The 19,328-nt window shown below is 40.7% G+C and overlaps 1 protein-coding gene across 1 annotated transcript in view; it reads right to left on the bottom strand.

The window, feature by feature from the left end:
• The window catches only part of hcn4 (hyperpolarization activated cyclic nucleotide-gated potassium channel 4), a 73,856-nt gene that overhangs the window by 44,026 nt on the left and 10,502 nt on the right, over positions 1-19,328 (bottom strand). Inside the window, exon 2 of the mRNA XM_034581344.1 lies at positions 6,021-6,444. Coding sequence (XP_034437235.1) covers positions 6,021-6,444 — 424 coding nt within the window. The remainder of the gene's footprint in view (positions 1-6,020; positions 6,445-19,328) is intronic.

Genomic DNA, 19,328 nt, shown 5'->3' with positions numbered 1-19,328 from the left:
GTGGTCCTCCCAAATACACTCATTTGACCAATCATGAGAGTCTCAGCTGTCAATTATGATGTTTCATCCATAGACTTTATATAAAGGTTTCACCCTGTTTTTATAGAATTAAATAAATGATTTAAACAAAAATACCGGAAAAATTACCACATGGACGTACATCCGGGTGATAAGAACTATCCAAAATGGCAGAAACCATCTTTGGAAAAATGTATTTGAGAATTTAGTTTGGTCCGTGTCCCATCAACTAACATGGAGGAGGCAGGATTTATGACCTATATTACAGCCAGCCACCAGGAGACAATTAAGGAATTAAAAGCAGTCATGTCATCCATACTTTTATACAGTCTATGGTACAAACCTACAGTAATTAAATCAGATATAATGTTGTCGACCCCCTTTAGAAAGCATATAATGATAAGGATAGAAATTTACCCTCCTTTGCTTTATGGATCTTGGTCGGTAAAATAATGTCATGTTCAAAACGTGACATTCCTTCATGGAACTATGAAAACTGAAAATTACTGCCATTTAATAAACTTTTGACACTTTAATTGTATTATTTCAAGATATTTATTATCTGCAATGCTGCCATCAAAAAACAATTTCTTTGAGCTGCAGTGTGTAGTGTATATGGTGGCAGTTCATAAAAGAATACGGCTCCACGTTGACCCACAAACTCTCTCTGCCATCTACTGGGAAGCCCCTTGGGAGCAGTTTAGGGGTCAAGCGTCGAGCTCAAGGACACTTCAACAATTTGTGGTTATGTGCCAACATGTCTGAGCTTCAGGCCAACAGCAGAGTATGTTCAGCTAAGGACATGCAATTATAGTCAATGTCAACAAAGCCAGCAGAAGCAGGTGCAAGCACACACACACACACACACACACACACACACACACACACACACACACACACACACACACACACACACACACACACACACACACACACACACAAAGTATAGCAATGAATGGACATGTCTATTCATTGCAATGCACGTGACCATTAACTATTTGCCACTGCATGTATGTACACATGTATATTTCAGAATATTATCTACCTCCTTGACCTGTCACATAATTTCATAAAACCAAAGGAAACTTACCTATATGTCTCAGACATGTTGTCATTTCACTAATTGTGAAATTATATAAATATATATATATATTTTTCAATATTCATATCATATTGTATACTAGTGTGAATTTATACCCCTTTATCTATATAAAAACACCTACAAGTTTTCCTCATAGTCACGTTGTATACCATACCATACATGCATATATATATATATATATATATATATATATATATATATATATATATATATATATATATACACAAATACAGTAGGCATCCTTGTAGAACCATCCTGTGCCACTGTTTTTTACCCAAGTTCATTTCTCTACAAATAATATTTCCATCTGTAAGGAAAGGTGAATACTATGTACATATTTTCAGTATTTTAATTACATTTTTTTCTCCAATGAATTGCCTAATTAATTCAATTTTATAATTTAATATGTGTGCCTCACTCTGATTATCTGCTGCCTTAACAAGTGAATTTCATTGCCGTGGGACCAATATAGCTTATCTTATCTAATCTTGCATGACCAAAGACCATTTATTTGTTAGAGTTGTTAGAGTTAGAGCCAACATGTCTCCAATGGATTATGAAAAAATATTTCTGACTTCTTGGTCTGGCCCACTGCAAAGAAAGAGCAGGTCACAACGGTGTAATTATTTGTGAGTAAGGATGTGAAGCAGTAAATGATTCGAAAGAAAAAGGGAAAAAAAAGTTCCTATTCAGACTTTGTCCAGGATTAATCTCTTAAGTGTGCAACTGCGATTTTATGAATCTATTTTGAACAAGCCAGCCTCAGGCAATTCACCTGTGATACATCTGAGCTCTGTTTTGTTTCCAGTTTTGTTATGAATGGCTTCTTCATCTCTGTGGTACATTTGATATTGTTTTATTCCTTTGTCTTGTCCTGAATACCTAAAAAGCTTTTTTTTTTACCGCAAGTACATGAGAGAAGATTCTTTTTTTAAATTTGTTCCCAAAAGTATCACTCTACGAGGCATTAAACCATGCGGTGCAGTTCACTGAGCTGTGTTCAATATCCAACTCCCGGAAGAAGTGTCCTTTGTGTGACTTCTTACTGGGGAGGAAATTAAACTCAAACAATAAACCACATGGATTTATGCAGGGACTATTTATAGAAAGCGGATACTTGTGAAATATGAGTAAAATGAACTAGCTTTGGCTTTTCTGAAGGACATCAGGACGTCACGTGTCGGCAGCTTCTGTCATGTCAGAGAAGTGCACATCATCACGGAGCCATATTTAGAGTGGAGAGGGACGCTGAATGGCATTCAGTGATGTTAGAGGGGATAGAAATTACACAGTATCGTGGATCACAATGATCCTGCCTCAGTTCTGTGAAAGCCACAAAAACAGTGTATTTGTTTATATATAAGTAAAAACAGAAACACGATAAAAAATTGGTAGAACAGTGTATTACATTACATTTGTACTTTTATGCTACACTGTAGTATGTATATAAGTATAAATGTTCGACTGCAGAAGTAAAGCTCATTTATGCTTTCTTTGTGTACAAAGAGATACGAGCAAACAATGTAACCGTCACTGCCCACATACCTCCATGAGTCCTTTAAGTTGGAATGGTTGTAAACCAGCATAAATTAGCCTTTACTGTCTAGTTTCAATTTCTCTCCAAAGCTCAATATGCAGGTTTAGATCAAAGTAAGGTCAGGGTGAAGTGTTACCAAAATATCCGACACGTACACGTCGTCTGAAGTGTGGCTGTCAATAGGAAAAGTCAAAGAGTCAGTCAGGTGGCGAGATCTTGGCGACAAGTTATTCTGCGCTGACAGATGACATTTCTATGAGGTTGCATCTGGAGTACTCTGGCGCTGAGGCAAAGTTGGCCTTTCACTCTGTCTGCCTAACTAGTATTCATCAGCAAACACTCTCACACACACACACATGCATAAAACACGTAAATGGCAGGTGGCTCTGTGAACATATTGTCCAATGTCTTTGTCATATGTTTCGGTATCCTAATGTTTCCCTTATTTCTAACACAGTTACTAGTCAGGGGTAGTGGTTGCTTGCAACCAAACAACAACAGCCCGTGGCTATAAGCAAGTTAGGAAGGCACTACTGCTTTTTCTTTATCTATATCTCTTAGTTCCCTTCCCCTTGTCCCCTCCATCACTGCCTCCTCCCCTTCATTTGTTCCCTTATTGCAGACTGAACATGTGACAGCTTCCTGTCAAGTGTGTCCACTCAATTCAAATGACGGTTGGCCTAAACTACATGTATCCCCTGCCTGCACTGTGGGCTTCAGACGAAACAGTAGCAAGCATGCATGAAGGCACGGGGTGGCGAAGGGATTCTCCCCCAGTGATTCATGTGAACTTTTCCTCTCTTTGAAATGGCATCACAGAGGCCCTGCATGATTAATGTCACGACACTTAAACACACTGTTCTACCCCAGAGTGCCAGCTGAATATTTGAAAACGGGGGGAACATTTCTGAATGCCGTGGGCAGGTCTGGGGGATACTGCGGTTTGATTGGCAATCAGCACGCTATTCATGCTTTCCAATTGCCCGTATAATGACATACACTCAGGTGAACACACCCACCGATTAACCGAGTGGCGCTGCATTTTGACAACATTGTGCAAACGGGATTAATGGATATCAAAACAGTGTTAGTGTGAATTCTTGTGGTTCTGATGTCAATTCAATGTGAAGTTAGGGGGAAAAACTCTGCAGTAAAAGAAAATTATGATGTCATTTCTGAAAAATTGTTCTTGATTTAATTAATTGTTCCATAACATGATAATCTTTTGTATTTGTATGTAAAAAATAAACTGTGTACATGTATGCCTTTTTTAAATAAAATCATATAAGGCCACAGAGAGAGATCTGTATAAAGGGACTCAGTCTGAAACGATTGCTTTTATGACAGTGGTTGTTTTGATAAAGATAAACTGTACATCACTAACAATGTAGCTCTTACTAATAAAGTACATTTTACGAAAGTAAATCAAAATTATGAATTAAGGGGCTCAATTATTTTCAGCATACTTTTAAAACCCATGTTAAGAGAGTTTGAAATAATATTAGGGTTCAATTACAAAATATAAGTGCAGTGAAATTAATTAGTATTACAATAAGTTTAAAAAGTAATTGTCTTGTGATGTCATTTCTGGGTAATAAACACACTAAGAGAGAAAATAAAATACTGTGAGGACTTGTATTGTTCCAGTGTGTCCTCACATTAAGTGCAATGACCATCTGTTAAATGGTTTCCGGGTGCAGAGGTAAACAATCTGACTAGTAAGTGAAAATGTTGCTTTAATCCCTGACACCAATAACATCATGTACTGGAGTGATGCAGGGCTGCTGCTAAAATTATATCTGTATTATGACCATGCACACTGATGTTGCCAAAGCACTCTTCATCGAGACGCTAAACCCTGAACTAAAGCCTCAACCCTGCTCTGCTACTGCTTCAGAGGGGGGGGGGGCTCTCTTACTAAATTATCCAGTGTTTCTTGTATTTCGTGACTGGACAACGTTCATAGCAGAACCTCTGCTCGTACTCGTCATAAATCTCGCTTGGAAACATTACCTTGTATAGCCTCACATCTAACCATCTTATACCTCTGACTGTCCCGTATTATTCTCTGATGGGGGTCTTTGGTGTCGACTCCACGCAGAGACTTTGATGCTTCACTTCTGAGACTAAACAACAAGATCCATCCAGGGAGAGTGATGGGAACTTTTCTAATTTTTTGTCGCAATTACAATCAAGCCTCTCTGGGCTCTGTAGTCCCACTGCTAGCTGGATGGGCACACAGAGAGAAAATGGTAATCAACATCCCAGCTTCATCAACTTATTGGTGACTGGGGTACAGCAAAAGAACCTCTTCACTGCTTTCAAGGGATGGATGTAATCAGAAGCAGCATCTATCCATATTTCCTTCTCAGGGGAGAGGGGTAGGTAGTGAGTTCTGCAAACATTCTCACAGTAGTTCCCCAGGATGGGACTACCATTTGGATTATAATTGGATTTAGGAAGTGAAGCCCTATGTGTTTGACTAGCTTCATCAAACAATACCCTTGTACAACTGTCAATCATTGTGATTTCCTTGGTATTTTCTCTGTCTCTCTCTGTGTGAATCAACTTGCTATCATACAGGGAAGGGATGCCACGGCCTGAAAACACTCCTACTGGAAAATAAACTTGTGACAATACTGGTGTTATCTATGACTCCAGACAGGAGTCCAGACATGTGTGCGTGCGCGCGAGCATTGAGAGGAAGTGTTGCCTCCAGATGCTACCACTTTTTCTTCACAAAGTTTGTAGACTCCCTCATTAGTTAGCTCCATCAAGAATGTTCACTTTTCACCCCTGTCCGTTTGTTTGTATGTTTGTTTGTTAGCAGGATTACGTTAGGTATGCGCTCTACTGAGTGACTGTTTCCTTTTGACGTTCAGGTTCAATCCAAAATATAGCCAAATGGACATTGTTGCTTTTCTCATGGACACCAAGGCTCAATCCCATTTCACCCCTTAGCCCTACCCCTCAGTATTGCACGTTTTCACGTAGGGGTAGGGTGTTGTGATTCTTGTTGGGATTGAGGGGTAGGGGCGAGTGTTATGGCTTTACCAATTCGTAGGGGTAGATTTTCCACCACTACTCCTTAAAATGGAGCATGATAACCCTTGAAAACAAGGGGTAGGGAGAAGGGGTGAAATGGGATGTACACAACACACACCCACAAAAAACAAAACAGTGATACTCTCAGTGGGGTTTTAGGTCAAGACAAAATATTGGGGGTGTACAAGACACCGGCGAAGGTGTCACTAGAGTTTGACAGGATAAGAGCTGACACTGGTGTGGGGGTGCTGTAAACAAAATTGTGCAGATCATATCATACTACACATATACAGTAAACACTGAAGTGTACTTTCATACCTCTTCCCACTGGTGGATGTAGCGAATGAGTCTTGAGAGGCGCAGAAGTCGCAGCAGGCTGAGGATCTTAGTGAAGCGGACAATCCGCAATGCGCGCGCCGTCTTGTAGAAATCTGAGTCGATGCGTGTCTCCACTATGAGGAAGATGTAGTCCACAGGAATGGAGGAGATGAAGTCCACCACAAACCAGCTGCGCAAGTACTTAATCTTGATCTGCTGCGGATCCAGAATGATCTCTGTGTTGTCCTCCTTGACAATGCCTGTCCTAAAGTTGAGGACCAGGTCCATGAGGAAGAAAGTGTCGGACACAACGTTAAACACGATCCAGGGGGGCGTGTGCTCATCCTTGAAGAACGTTATGCCCACCGGGATGATGATGAGGTTGCCAACCATCAGCAGCAGCATGGTCAAGTCCCAGTAAAACCTAGATAGAGAGAAGAATAGAGAGAGTTACAGGGTGGCAGACTGTGCTCTATAGTTCAAGAACTCATTGTATATGGTATGATGCATGATATACACACTATATATCCAGGTTCCAGCTGCAACAAAATAATTACTGCCACTGCTTCAGGATTAGGGCAAATGCACATTAGGCCCAGTTGCCTTGTGTCATGCCAGAGTAACCACTCCCCTGCTTCAAACTGCACTTTAACAATAAACACCAACACTAATCAGAAGTTATTAGGACCTCAACAGTACATGACGTTTAGTTTGTGTTTTTTTGATTCACTCTACAATTTATGAGGCATGCATTTCCTATAAACACAAACATTCCAAAAAATTTTGCGCATGCAGTTCACCTGCCACACGCAGGCGTAGGCGTTCGCGATACGACACCAATTACTAATAACTAAATAAATGTCATTTCTTGCTGGAGGCTAGTCTGCCCCCCACTGCTAAAAAATCATAGAAGAAACACTGATATCTGATGTGTGGTTTCCCAAATTTGTTCCCAAAGCAAGCATTTTGCCTTTCAACCCTAAGATCTTTGGAATAAGGTGTGCTTAAAAATCCACTTTGTTTATAGCATAGTGTTGATGTCTATCATGGTCATCTCAGTAAATTGAAATGTATGGAAAAATATTTGCTATGAACAACTTATACAAAAATATAAAAAGCATGGCAGAATTCTTTTGTAAATATCAACAGACCAAGGGTATAACTGTAGTTACACCTATTTATCTGTAATGTCTTATGAGATAGACTGCTTATATGTTGGGTGTTGTGCAGTGTGGTGAAAGCAAACTTACACAAACACACTATGATAATGGTGTAATAACCTACACATATATAACCTCTCCACCATGCCAGCAGACAGCTCGACATGATGCAAGCTATTTGTGTTTAAATTGTAAATCACAACTCAAAGGTTAGTGAGGGTTAACAGTTAATTACAACCTGCGCTGTGACCTCGTTCATCTTCCAAACCTCAGAGTTTGGATATAAATTGCACTCTTGGCCGGCTTAGTAATTGAATCCAGATTGGGTCTTTTGTGTTAAAGGTGATATATCCTGGATGCTCCACACAATGCACCACAGGCAGGAGTTCTGCATTGTGCACCGGCCCAGTGAGCTTCCTATGATTTATCCACCCACCGTTAACTGGGCCATAAAGGTCTGTCTCTGAGCAAAAAACAATTTTAAGAGTGGGGCCATAAGAAATAAAGAAGAAATTATGCTACATACATAACCAGGGTAGGAGATACATTTTTCCTGGAAGTTTGCTAGAGCACCGCAGGTAATAACCGCTGTTTTACTTTTTTGTTGCAGCTGATGTCTGATTTCATAGTTCATCCACGGTGTGTTAAAGTAAATAAATCCTGGGTTTGCAGGGGGCTGCTGCTCTACACGGTCACATGGCCTGATCCAAAAAGACGTTTGGTTCAAATTAAGTCAGGTTGAGTAAAAATTCAGTTCTTGTTTTTGGTTCATAATTTCAAACCTTTCCTCATAATACTTTCTTGTGAATCATCAGGAACCTTTTTTTTTCTTCGCTTCCTCGTGTTTACTTTAGTTAGATGATTTGTAGCTAGCAGCAGCAGGCTACAAAAGCTAACTGATTTATCCCACCCCCTTCCATCCGCACTCTAGTCAAAGCTACGCCCCCAAAACACCTGACCATGCACTGACTGACAACTGCTAGAAAGCAGTTTTTCAGGGAACAACGTACACTAACTTTAATTGATTAGTTGGATCTAAAATAGCATTTTCTCTTTGTCTGATGCTTTTGATAAACACATGAACTCAAAGTACCTAACCACTATTCCTTAATATCCCCATAGATGTTTCTAAAACATTGATGTCCATATTGCTATTAAAGAAACGTTTTATTTAAATATGCAAACTTTGATGCAGCTAACTTTTTTGTGTAAGTAATATTCTAATTCCTTTTTATTTCTCAGATTATCAAATTAAAACTTGAATAGCTCTACATTTCTTATGTAATTGTTTGTCATGTTTGTCTCAGGGGATGAGATATCTATGGACAGGCTTTACATCACTTTGAGCAAGAAAAATGAAAACTACACAGGCTGCCATGTCCCAGATGCTTGGGTTGTAATGTGCTTGGATAACAGTTTACAAGAGCATGCATACATAAAGATACATTGCACACCAACACACATCTAGGTTTCATGACTATTTCAGACACACACACACACACACTCACACTGAGGAAACGGTGACAGTAATTGGAATTCTTCAAAGTAAAAGGGTGTCTTCTGTTGTCAAGTGGAGTTATATTTAGACAGACCTCGCCACCACTGTGTTTGCTCATGTTACGACTGAAAGCCCGAGAGGACAAGAAAAAACTTCAAAGCAAGAAATGCAAACATAGGTAATGACATTTGTTCTTCATAATGCCATGTTCCCTGATATTACAAATGCTAGATAGCCTGTGCATGTGTGTGAGCTACACAGCGCACTAATAGGAGTGACACTTGACATGGTCTGCTAACATTGAAATAAGATAATAATTTTCTTTCAGTACCTGTTACAGCTGAAAATCCTCACTTTTGCTTCGCTGTTTGCCTCAGCTGTGATCACACATAAAATTAATTTACACTATTAAATTATGTGTCAGTGCATTTTTGCAGCTACTTTACAACTAAATACGAAACAAAACAGCCGATGCTCAGTGTAGTTAAAGCAGCCCGATGTATTTTTCCCTTCTTCCAAACTACACTTGTTTTCATTCATTTCACTATAATAAAATCTGTTTTAATCCATCTCAATGGACATCAACTCTGCTTTCATTGCTGTTAAGGTCACATTATCATTGTGCAGCAATGCAATTGTAAGTGAAAACTGCAGTACCAAGCAAAATTAAACAAATGTATTACTGATCTTATACAGCATATGGAATTCCTTGGCTAGTGGCAATGTAAGTACATTGTAGAGAATGGGTTTACTTATGTAAAAAACTGAGGCATTGTCCTTCAAGATGGTATTCAAACTGCAGACAGTAATAATAAGCATCCATTTTCTATACCATGCCTCTTCCCCGATGTCAGCTGGAATTGGCTCCAGCACCCCCACGTGTATTTGTTTTCACAGCACATCAACCACTTCTCTGTTTGTACAGCATTTCTCTTTCATCCTGAGATATTTGTATTCTTGTTATTTTGTTCAGTTTTGTTGTTTGTCTCATGTTAGAATCGTCATAAACGCACCAACCCGCTCACACTGAATTCTCTGGACAATATCCTGCTGCATTCTCACATGGGCTCGGAGAATGTGCAGGAGAAACTAATTCAGACACTTGCGTCCTCATACACTGACTATTCACTCGTCAGGAGAATATTCAGTGGATGTTCAGTGCATGTCTGAAAGCAGGTATGTAGAGACAAACAATCACTAACAATCCCATTAACACCTAAAGACAATTTTGAGTTGCCAGTTAACCTAATCTGCATGTATTTGGACCGTGAGAGGAAGCCAGAGTGTCCTGAGAAAACCTACACAGACAAAGGCAGATCATGCAAACTCCACACAGAAAGACCCCTGTGAAAGGCCACGGAGAGGCACCAGTGTTAACCACTATATGCTGCCCACTGTAAAAAAAACAACCTACATTATGTATGAATACAATATAGCAGCAGCAAATCCTCATGTGGTAAATGTGTGTGTGGTAAAATGCACACCACATGCATAAGTTACTTGCAAGTACATAATGACAAGAGTAACATGCCAGCAGCTCTGTGACGCTGCACACTGGGGCCCTTGCACTGACAACACTAACACGCTTAAGCAAACATGTTAAGCAGATATCATGTTTACCATGGAAACTTTAACTTGATAATACCGACACACTAACACTGCCATCCCCGGAGCCATGCAGCTACTGTGGTTAATACAATTAAACACACTCTGAGATCAACAACAGGGGGTCTTTCAGAACCAGGAAAAAAGACAAGCCATGGTTGTGGTTGCCTGACAAAGATGTCAAACCTTTTAGCAAAACCTCAGCCAGCTGTTAGATGTTAATGTATGAATGACAGAGTGAGGAAACAAACTGAAAGAAGGAGAAAACAGCGCCAGAGGGGAGTTCCTCAACATCTTTACAGGAGGAATAACCAGACAGAATGCTATTTAAGACCCCTGAATGTCACCCTGACATAACAGAGCCGCAGCTGCCACCTGTTTGAGCAAGCCTCACTGGTTATAGGAGTATGGGGATTGGTAAGATTAACAGCAGCTGCTGTATGCTCATAGTACAAAAGCATCTTACCAAATACAAAGAGAAAGGCATGAAAATTATTCCTACATAAAAGAGAAAAACAAGAAAGATCATCATCTTTGGCATTTTTCATGGTACCATACCATCAAATTTATTTTCCCAATAAAACCAATCATTCAGGTGCAGAGATCCGTATGAAAGTTAAGGACATCCCGAAAACAAATATATCACCGTGACTGACCCCCAAATGTATTTTGGGACAAGTAACTAAGCATGCAGAAGTGCGGTGTAGCAGGCCCGATGTATTCTGTTTTTCTTGTGTACATATAATCTGTACACATGCTGAGTGTGTGGCATGTGCGTATGTGCGTGCCTGTGTAGAGTAAATGCTCATGATTTCTACTTTTCCCTTCTGCGGTTGCCTGCTAATGGAGGTCAGTCCACCTAAACATAGCAAGGATCCATTTACTGTGTTTTATTATGCACTGGGACCCTGACAGAGGAATATTGTTCTATAAATACAGTGCGGGATGTTAGGGAAGACGTTTCAATGGCATTAAACAATTTCATATCTCTGTGTGCATCCAAAATCACAGACCCACACTGCATGCTGGTGAACAGCCGGTCTTCAAGGGAAATAAAAGCGAAATACAATGACCTGGCAGTGGTGATATGAAGGTGATACTCTCAAGTGTGGATGGAGATAGAAACGTCTTATTTATTTATTATTTATATAGTTTGAGGTCAAGCAGTGGGTAGCACTGTTGCCTTACAGCAAGAAGGTTACTGGTTTCGAATCCCTGTTTGGGCAGGTTTCTTTTGTGTGGAGTTTGCATGTTCTCCCAGTGACTATGTGGGCTTTGTCAAGGTACTTTACCTTCCTTTGACAGTCCAAAGACATGCAGATGGGGGTTAGGTTAAGTGGAGACTCTAGCTAGGGCTTGAATTTTTTTGAAAACATTGAGCATAAAAACCCCAAATGAAAAGAAAAAAAAAACTCCAATAAAAGACAAAACTCTATTCATGCAACTATGAGGTTACTGGAGAACATCAGAGCTGTATGTGTTAAATGGTCTGTATTTATATGTCTGTACAGTTTTGCCATTCACCCATTCACACAAATTTATGTGCAGCACTTTATCACACAATCACATATTGCTGTCACAGCCGTCAGGTGCAAATTTGGGCTCAGTATCTTGTCCACACAGAATGGGAAGACTGGGAATCGAAACCTAACCTTCTGGATAATGGGCAACACTCTTTACCTCCTGAAACAGCCTGGGGCACAAACTGTGTTTAATTGTTGCGGCGCAACAAGGGAATAAATGCAGGGAATGTTTGCAGGACTTGAGTGAAACTATTTCATTTCTTTAAATGGGGCCAGCATAAGCAGACAAACACTGGAAACACTGGGAAAGAGGCACAGTAGCATGGCTCACACCTAACTATGGTGCTGAGGGTTTGCTGTACTGATGAAGGGATCCCTGACATTTTGCAGTCTGAAGGGACAGAGACTGCAGCCCTCTCTGCTCTCCTGTGGGGTGACCAGGGATGGCAGGAACATGTTGTCACCATCAGAGTGCATGTGACTACATGATAAGCCTCTCTCATTCTCCTCACCCTCACAGCCCACACCTACCTGTAAGAGACTGAGACCCAGAGATGGACACTCGCTCACCTTTCACAGTAGCCCAGATGTTTAAATTGAGGAGGCAGGCACAAGGGACACAAGAGACACAGGAATAGGTTATATATAGTGCTATATATATACAGGGAGAGTATGTGTGTTTGTTTATGCATATCTGCACTCTTGTTTTTACATTTCTCTTGAAGAGATGTCTATCTGTTGGCCACCATGCTGGGAGAATGATGGCGTCACATACAAGCAAGATTATCTGTCATGTCAGGTAAAAGTGTCAGTGTCATTACATGACTGAATGGGAACAGCAGAGGAAAAATGGGTGCTCTCCACACACACACACACACACACACACACACACATTCACGCACACATTCACGCACAAGGACACCAGCCGACATTGTGTGCACTGTAAATGCGATTTGCGCTGATCAAATGATTGAAATGTATCTGTTTTTGCATAAAAAAGCAGTTTCTTTGTTGAATAATTCATTTGCTTGCTGTGTGTGTTTGTGTGTGAGTGTGTATGTGCGTGTGTGTTTGCTTGCTCCAATTTTCTCTGTGAAGATTTGTGTTATCAGGGTCCTGCTCAGACTATGCCTGAAAATTCTGACTCATGTTATGATAAATATCAGCCCCACAAACTGGTTTCATTTTGACCAACACACATCAACACACAGCTCCCACAAACCCTGTGTTCTCTCGTCAGACAAACATATATTTCAATACCAAAACTCCAGGTATGAGAGAAAAAATATCACATTCTTTTTGGAAACATTTAATGCTGGAGCAATTTCTATTAAAAAGATAAGGAAACAAACAAAAGAGAACATTGATAAAAGTGTTATATTCAAACTTTGACCATGACCTTGAAAGTAAAGGTATTTTAAATGTAAATCGTGTGCATCAATCACATTTGACAGTTTATCCTATCAGACCTGTGCATCACTATGAAGAGGACTGCGTATTTTTTGTTTGTCTATGTGCCTGTAGTACGTATGTGCATATATGTGTAAGTGTTAGTGTAAACCCATGTATTTCACTGGAACTGTTTCTCTGTTGTTAGCTTAGCAGGTTAAACCAGATCAACAGCACACAACAACACTGAATGTTGGGAGGAAAGTTTTGCTACTGAGCAGAAATTAATTTCATGACCACAAATGACAGGATGTCAGAAATAAGAAACTTTGATCATTAAATTTAGACATTTTGAATGACCATTGCTGTTATTCTTCTGGTAAAGGATAACTTGTTAACATCTTCGTCTAAAATATCTAATTTTTTGTTTGTGAAAGCTGCATTAGATGTTGCATACAGACAGACGTCCACTCTAATGATCACTTACAGCTCAGACAGGCCAGAAGCTGCAAGTCTGCTCACTAAATCCTCTGCACTGTTTGTGTTAAATGGCAACAGGCTGATGTCTGCAGACAGCTGTTAGCCAGCATTAGCTCTCTGGCATGGACAAAATTAAGTAGAATTCACACACTGTAATGACTTGATTTCCACACAAAGCGGCCGTTTGACACAACACGCCACCCAAAGTGAACCAGTTCTGCCCCCACTCAACATTATGCACAGATGTACCGAGAGGGGAAGAACAGCATACACAAAGATTGGCTTGGAAGCTTTTCATTGAAATAAAAACTACGATTAAGTGAAAAATCTATATTGTTTTTATTTAGCTATAAACCGAGGGCATAGTTTAATTGAGTTTAATGGGTATGTAATATAAATTTCAGATTGAGTGAAATTGTCTACTGGCAAGGTTATTTTTATATCAATGAAATATTAAAGAATTCATGTTTTTTACTCACATGGTGTCTAAAAGACTATTTGACAGTTTAATTCAAAATGTATCACATCCACCTTAATGACTTTTAAAGCCAGAGTGAGTTAATCTATTAAATTATTATATTACTGTTATTAAAGTAATTTCTTGAAGAAAAAATATCAAAAATACATTACAATAACAACAACATAATTATTATTATTATTATTATACTTGTGGCATTTTGGTTAAAACACTTGTTTGCTGCTGCCCTCCATTGAAGCCACATGAATAGTTGTTTTGGCACCAGATTAACAAGAGCGAGCACAGCACCAGCCAAATGAAGCCTGATGCTATTTTTTGAATGAATACAAGAAGTGGACTGAATGAAAATTAAGCATAAAAAAGGCTTTTGTGAGAGGTTAAAAAAAAATCACATTTTACGTAAGCTACAGCCACAGGGAGAGGAGAGCTATGATAAAGCCTGTCACACTTTAATGGGAAAACATCTGTAACAACAAAACATGTGTATTGTATTGTGTATTGTCCATAAAAAGTAAACCAAAGGTTATTTAACAAGCCAGTTGTCAAACACAGCAAGATATAACTGTTGAGGAGAAACAAAAAAGAAATTCCGGTTAAAAGGGTTAATCCTATTTTTGTTGTCACCTGCTCCAATGAACTGTCATAATGCTGCTGTCTTTGCTAAGCACAGCCGGCAGGCACACTGCAAGCACATCACTGACACTGGGACTGTGCAGTCGCAGGTGGCTATATTTAGGTGAGGCACAATGTTTTATCAAACCCAGGCTTAGAAGATTTCATCAGAGGTATTGAGGCAAATCTCCCCAACTTTAGGCTAAGAGAAGACAGGGGGGATGTTCTAAACATCTGCTGTAATGGAAAATTATACCACTATACTATATTATATATTATCTCTGTTCATGTATACCATTACTGCTTGTTTAACTGCCAAGATGACGTCACAGCCACACATATGAGACTGGGTTCGTCTTCCCCACCAAGACCTCGAACCTGTCTTATCTTCTGGGATTTTACTTTTCACCCGGTTCTCTCTCTCTCACTCACTCACTCACTCACTCACTCACTCACTCACTCACTCACTCACTCACTCACTCACTCACTCACTCACTCACTCACTCACTCACTCACTCACTCACACACACACACACACACACACACACACACACACACACACACACACACACACACACACACACACACACACACACACACATTCACCAAATCTGCATAAAAGCACATGCCTGGGAATGTTTCTTTGTCATTCCCTCTGCAGAATGCTCTTTGCATGCAGTATGATTGTCTGACCTTCCTTGCAGGGAATAAAGTATACTTAAAAGACTATTATTCTCAGATCTCTTTATTTCAGAAGTCTCACCAGGTCAAATTTCCACCACACTGCTGAGGGGAGAGGAGTAGCAAAAAGTTACTGAAAGGAGTCAACCTTAGCTAACACTGCTTAAAGAGATCCATAAATAAGATTTACAGGTGGTTCTTACTGGTAGGACATCAAGGTATACGGGCACAGCGCATGATCTTTCATTCACCTCTGAAGCTTTGTCTGGGACTGTAATTCAACATTGACAACAGAAAGACAATACGAAGGCCAATGTCACATCTACTGAAGTAGAACAGACTAGTGCAATGCCTGTTCCAAACATGGCAATTTGGAATGGCCTGTTTGCCTGGCCTGTGGTGATGCTGGTTGCAGATTTCTTTCTGAAACTGAAAAAGTGACAAGGCTGTAATTGAGCCACGGCAAGTAAAGACCTGCTGCTGGACTCAGTCCACAGAACCCTGAAGCTGCTGCTGCACAAAGAGCTGTTCAACTCCTGTCTTTTCAAAGTTCAGCAAAGCTCGACTCAGTACCTCGACTGGATAATCAGTTGTTGTTGTTGTCATTGTCACTGATGAGTCCCAGCTGCTGCTGCTACAGGGCGCTGCTCACCTGTTTATTCAAATTTTATTAATATCGAATGCATTGTTTGTCCAAATTGCACCCAATTCTACACTGTCCTCTCTTGGGCCTTTCACAATACACATACCAAGTGTGAAGTAAATCAGATGAATGATTCTCCAGGAATTGGAGCCATAGTCAGACAGACACAGATTTCTGTAATCATTAGATTGATAGGTGTCTCTTTGCGCTTGCAAATGTTAAACAAAGCTGCACAAATTCAAACACAAGTTCAGCAAATCTGAAATTGATTGACAGATCTTTCAAAGCACAGACTAACACTAAAACATCTAAATCTAAGTTATTAGATACTTTTTACTTTGAAAATTACTCCCACGTCTACATGTGTGTAATTAAGTGTTCAGTGCACTATGGTGGTTTTGGCTTCAACTGATGTAAAACATCATTTTCTAAGTGGATGAGAGGGTGTATTTACAAAAACACAGCACATAATCCTCCATCAATGGTTTAAAAGATATTAAAATCATTCATTTGTGTGATAATACCAGAATTGATTGGAATTAAACGGCTTCGATTCACTTCAACTTTATTCAAAATCACAGATTGAGGGTAGGAATTTTACAGGGAAACTCACTGACATCTGTAGCATTGGCGCCAGACACTCAAGATTATGCCCCAGATCCACTCAGTGAAAGAAGTCCAGCCGATAAACTTGTAGTGATGTTTGAAGAGCTCAGAAGTGTGCACTTAAGAGCTCTGACTAAATCATGAAATCAACAGAGGTACTTTGCAGAATGACCAGATGTAATCAGGGAGCCCACTGAGAAGAATGCTCAGAAGAAGTCTCTTTGTGGCCCCCTTCACATCCCACTGGGATACTTTCTATTTATTGGGTGGGGGCTGTTGCTGGACATGCTCTGCCCGGTCCCACAAGTGGCTACTCAGTGTCCCTGTCCTCGTCTCCGCCACCCCACAGAGTCCTTCCCAGCTTCACAGAGCAGAACTTGCTGACAATCTGCTCTGAGAAACAAAAACTGTACAAAGGTAATCTGCAGTCTCACGAGAAAAAAAGTAAACAGGGAGACAGTGAGTGGCAGAGTAAAGAAGCGGAGAGTAAAGAAAGCTCTCTAGCTGGGGCCATCAGCATTCACTTATCCTACTAGCATGTGCCAGTATCTGCACTCCGGCTTTGTGGACTTTCATCCTGCCACTAATTGCATCTATGTTTTATCACGATGCCTTGCTATCTCTCGCAAGGTCCTTAGGGTCATGTCAGAGGGGTCCCCTGTCAGCCAGCCACAGAGTGTGGCAGAGGAAACATAGGCAAGAGCCTCCCAACTGCTGAACACATCAAAAATATATACTCCACCAGCCCACACTTGAACAGGAGAAAGCCAGGGGGAGATTTAGATGGCGCAATGGGCTTTCTCTTAACATAGATGAAGTGCTATGATAATGTACAGTGTGTAATACTGGCTGCTGGTCAGGCAGTAGACCATCACCTCATGCCCTTGTTCTAGGCTGCACCAGTGCCGGGCCATTATCTTCACTACTTTAGGGGCTGCAATCAGCAAATGGAGTGCCGGCAACGAAAGGCTTTTCTGTCCATGTCCAAAATGCTGATCTGAGGTCAAAGGGTGAGAGGAAGAGTAGGGGCTCAAAAAGAAAAGAAAATGAGGAAATAGTGATAGAAAATTAGACTCTGTACAACATGAGGGCACAGACAGAGAGTGTGAGGAGATCGTCCTCTAAACAAAGAGATCATCTGTTTTTACTTCGAGGTGTAGCTTTGGAAACGTAACACTATCTCTCTTTTTTTAATGGAAAAATAAAGTATGAGGTACATTCATCCATGTATTATCTACTGCTTATCCTATGAGGGTCACTGTGGGGCTGGAGCCAATCCCAGCTGACATTGGGTGAGAGGCGGGCTACATTCGGGACAGGTCGCCAGGTTATCGCATGGCTGATGCAAATAACCATTCACAACTATGGTCCATTTAAAGTCTCCAATTCACCTAACCCCAATCTGCTTGTTTTTGGAAAATATGCAAACTCCACACGGAAACAACACATCCAATCAGTGATTCAACCTTGTAGTATGAGGTTTATTAATACTAAAATAGATTTAATCAAATCTGAGTAAGAAAAAGCATATGATTTATACACGTTAAATTTCTGTCCCATATTCAATCACACACTGGATAACTTAGTACAACCCACAACTGGTGTCGGTAAAAGAGGACATGCGATCGAGTAAAGAGATGGTGAAGATAAATCACACACATACGCACACACACACAGGAGAGGAGTGGGAACAATCTGTCTCTCACCACTGCATGTCTCATAATCCAGCCATTTGTCTAAGTCTTCTAGACACACAGCATGTGGCGGAGCGAGGCCTAACACATTGATCCAGGGAAGCATTTCCTGCGAATCTTGTAAGCCACACACAGAGTTCTTTATTCAGCGCACTGGACTCTTGTCCACTCTGAGTGGAAACCCCACTGTTTCCAAAGTGCTTTAGCCTTCTATACATTCTTGCAGAGTAAACCGTGGAGAGGTCCTCTGTGGAAATGCCATCGTCCTGCCAAGTCTGCGGTGCACAGATGCTTGAGAGAGAAATATTAACAAGGGAATGATGGACGTCACAGGTGAACAACAAGTATAGAGCATGAAGGATCATTATTTGAACTGGCATGAAGATTTGTAAACTCTCTGTGGCTCCATCATACAGATGTCAATTTGGCATTTTTTGTGACTTTTATCACGGCAACTCATAATGTGACTCAGAAGTGTGTATGGCCTCCGTGTGCCTGTATGCACTCCTGACAATGTCTGGGCATGCTCCTGGTGAGTTGGTGGATGGTGTCCTGGGGGATCTCCTCCCAGACCTGGATCAGGGCATCAATGAGCTCCTGCACTGATACATAATGTCCCATAGGTGCTCCATTGGATTTAGGTCAGAGGTTTGAACGTGAGAGCCAGTCAATGGCATCAATGCCCTCCACATCCAGGAACTGCCTACACACTCTGGCCACATGAGGCCAGGCATTGTCCTGCACCAGGAGAAAACCAGGGCCAACTGCACCAGCCTAAGATCTGAAAATCGCTCTGAGGATTTCATCCCAATACCTAACAGCAGTCAGAGTACCGTTGGCTATGACATGAAGGTCTGTGCGACCCACCGCCAAACCAGTCATGCTGGATGAAGTTACCACAGCGTTTCCAGACTCTTTCACACCTGTCACTCTTGCTCA

The sequence above is a fragment of the Hippoglossus hippoglossus genome, chromosome 3 (assembly GCF_009819705.1).
Source record: "Hippoglossus hippoglossus isolate fHipHip1 chromosome 3, fHipHip1.pri, whole genome shotgun sequence".
Lineage (NCBI taxonomy): Eukaryota > Metazoa > Chordata > Actinopteri > Pleuronectiformes > Pleuronectidae > Hippoglossus > Hippoglossus hippoglossus.
The sequence above is the reverse complement of the archived record's forward strand: the minus strand, read 5'-3'. Positions and strand labels throughout refer to the sequence as shown.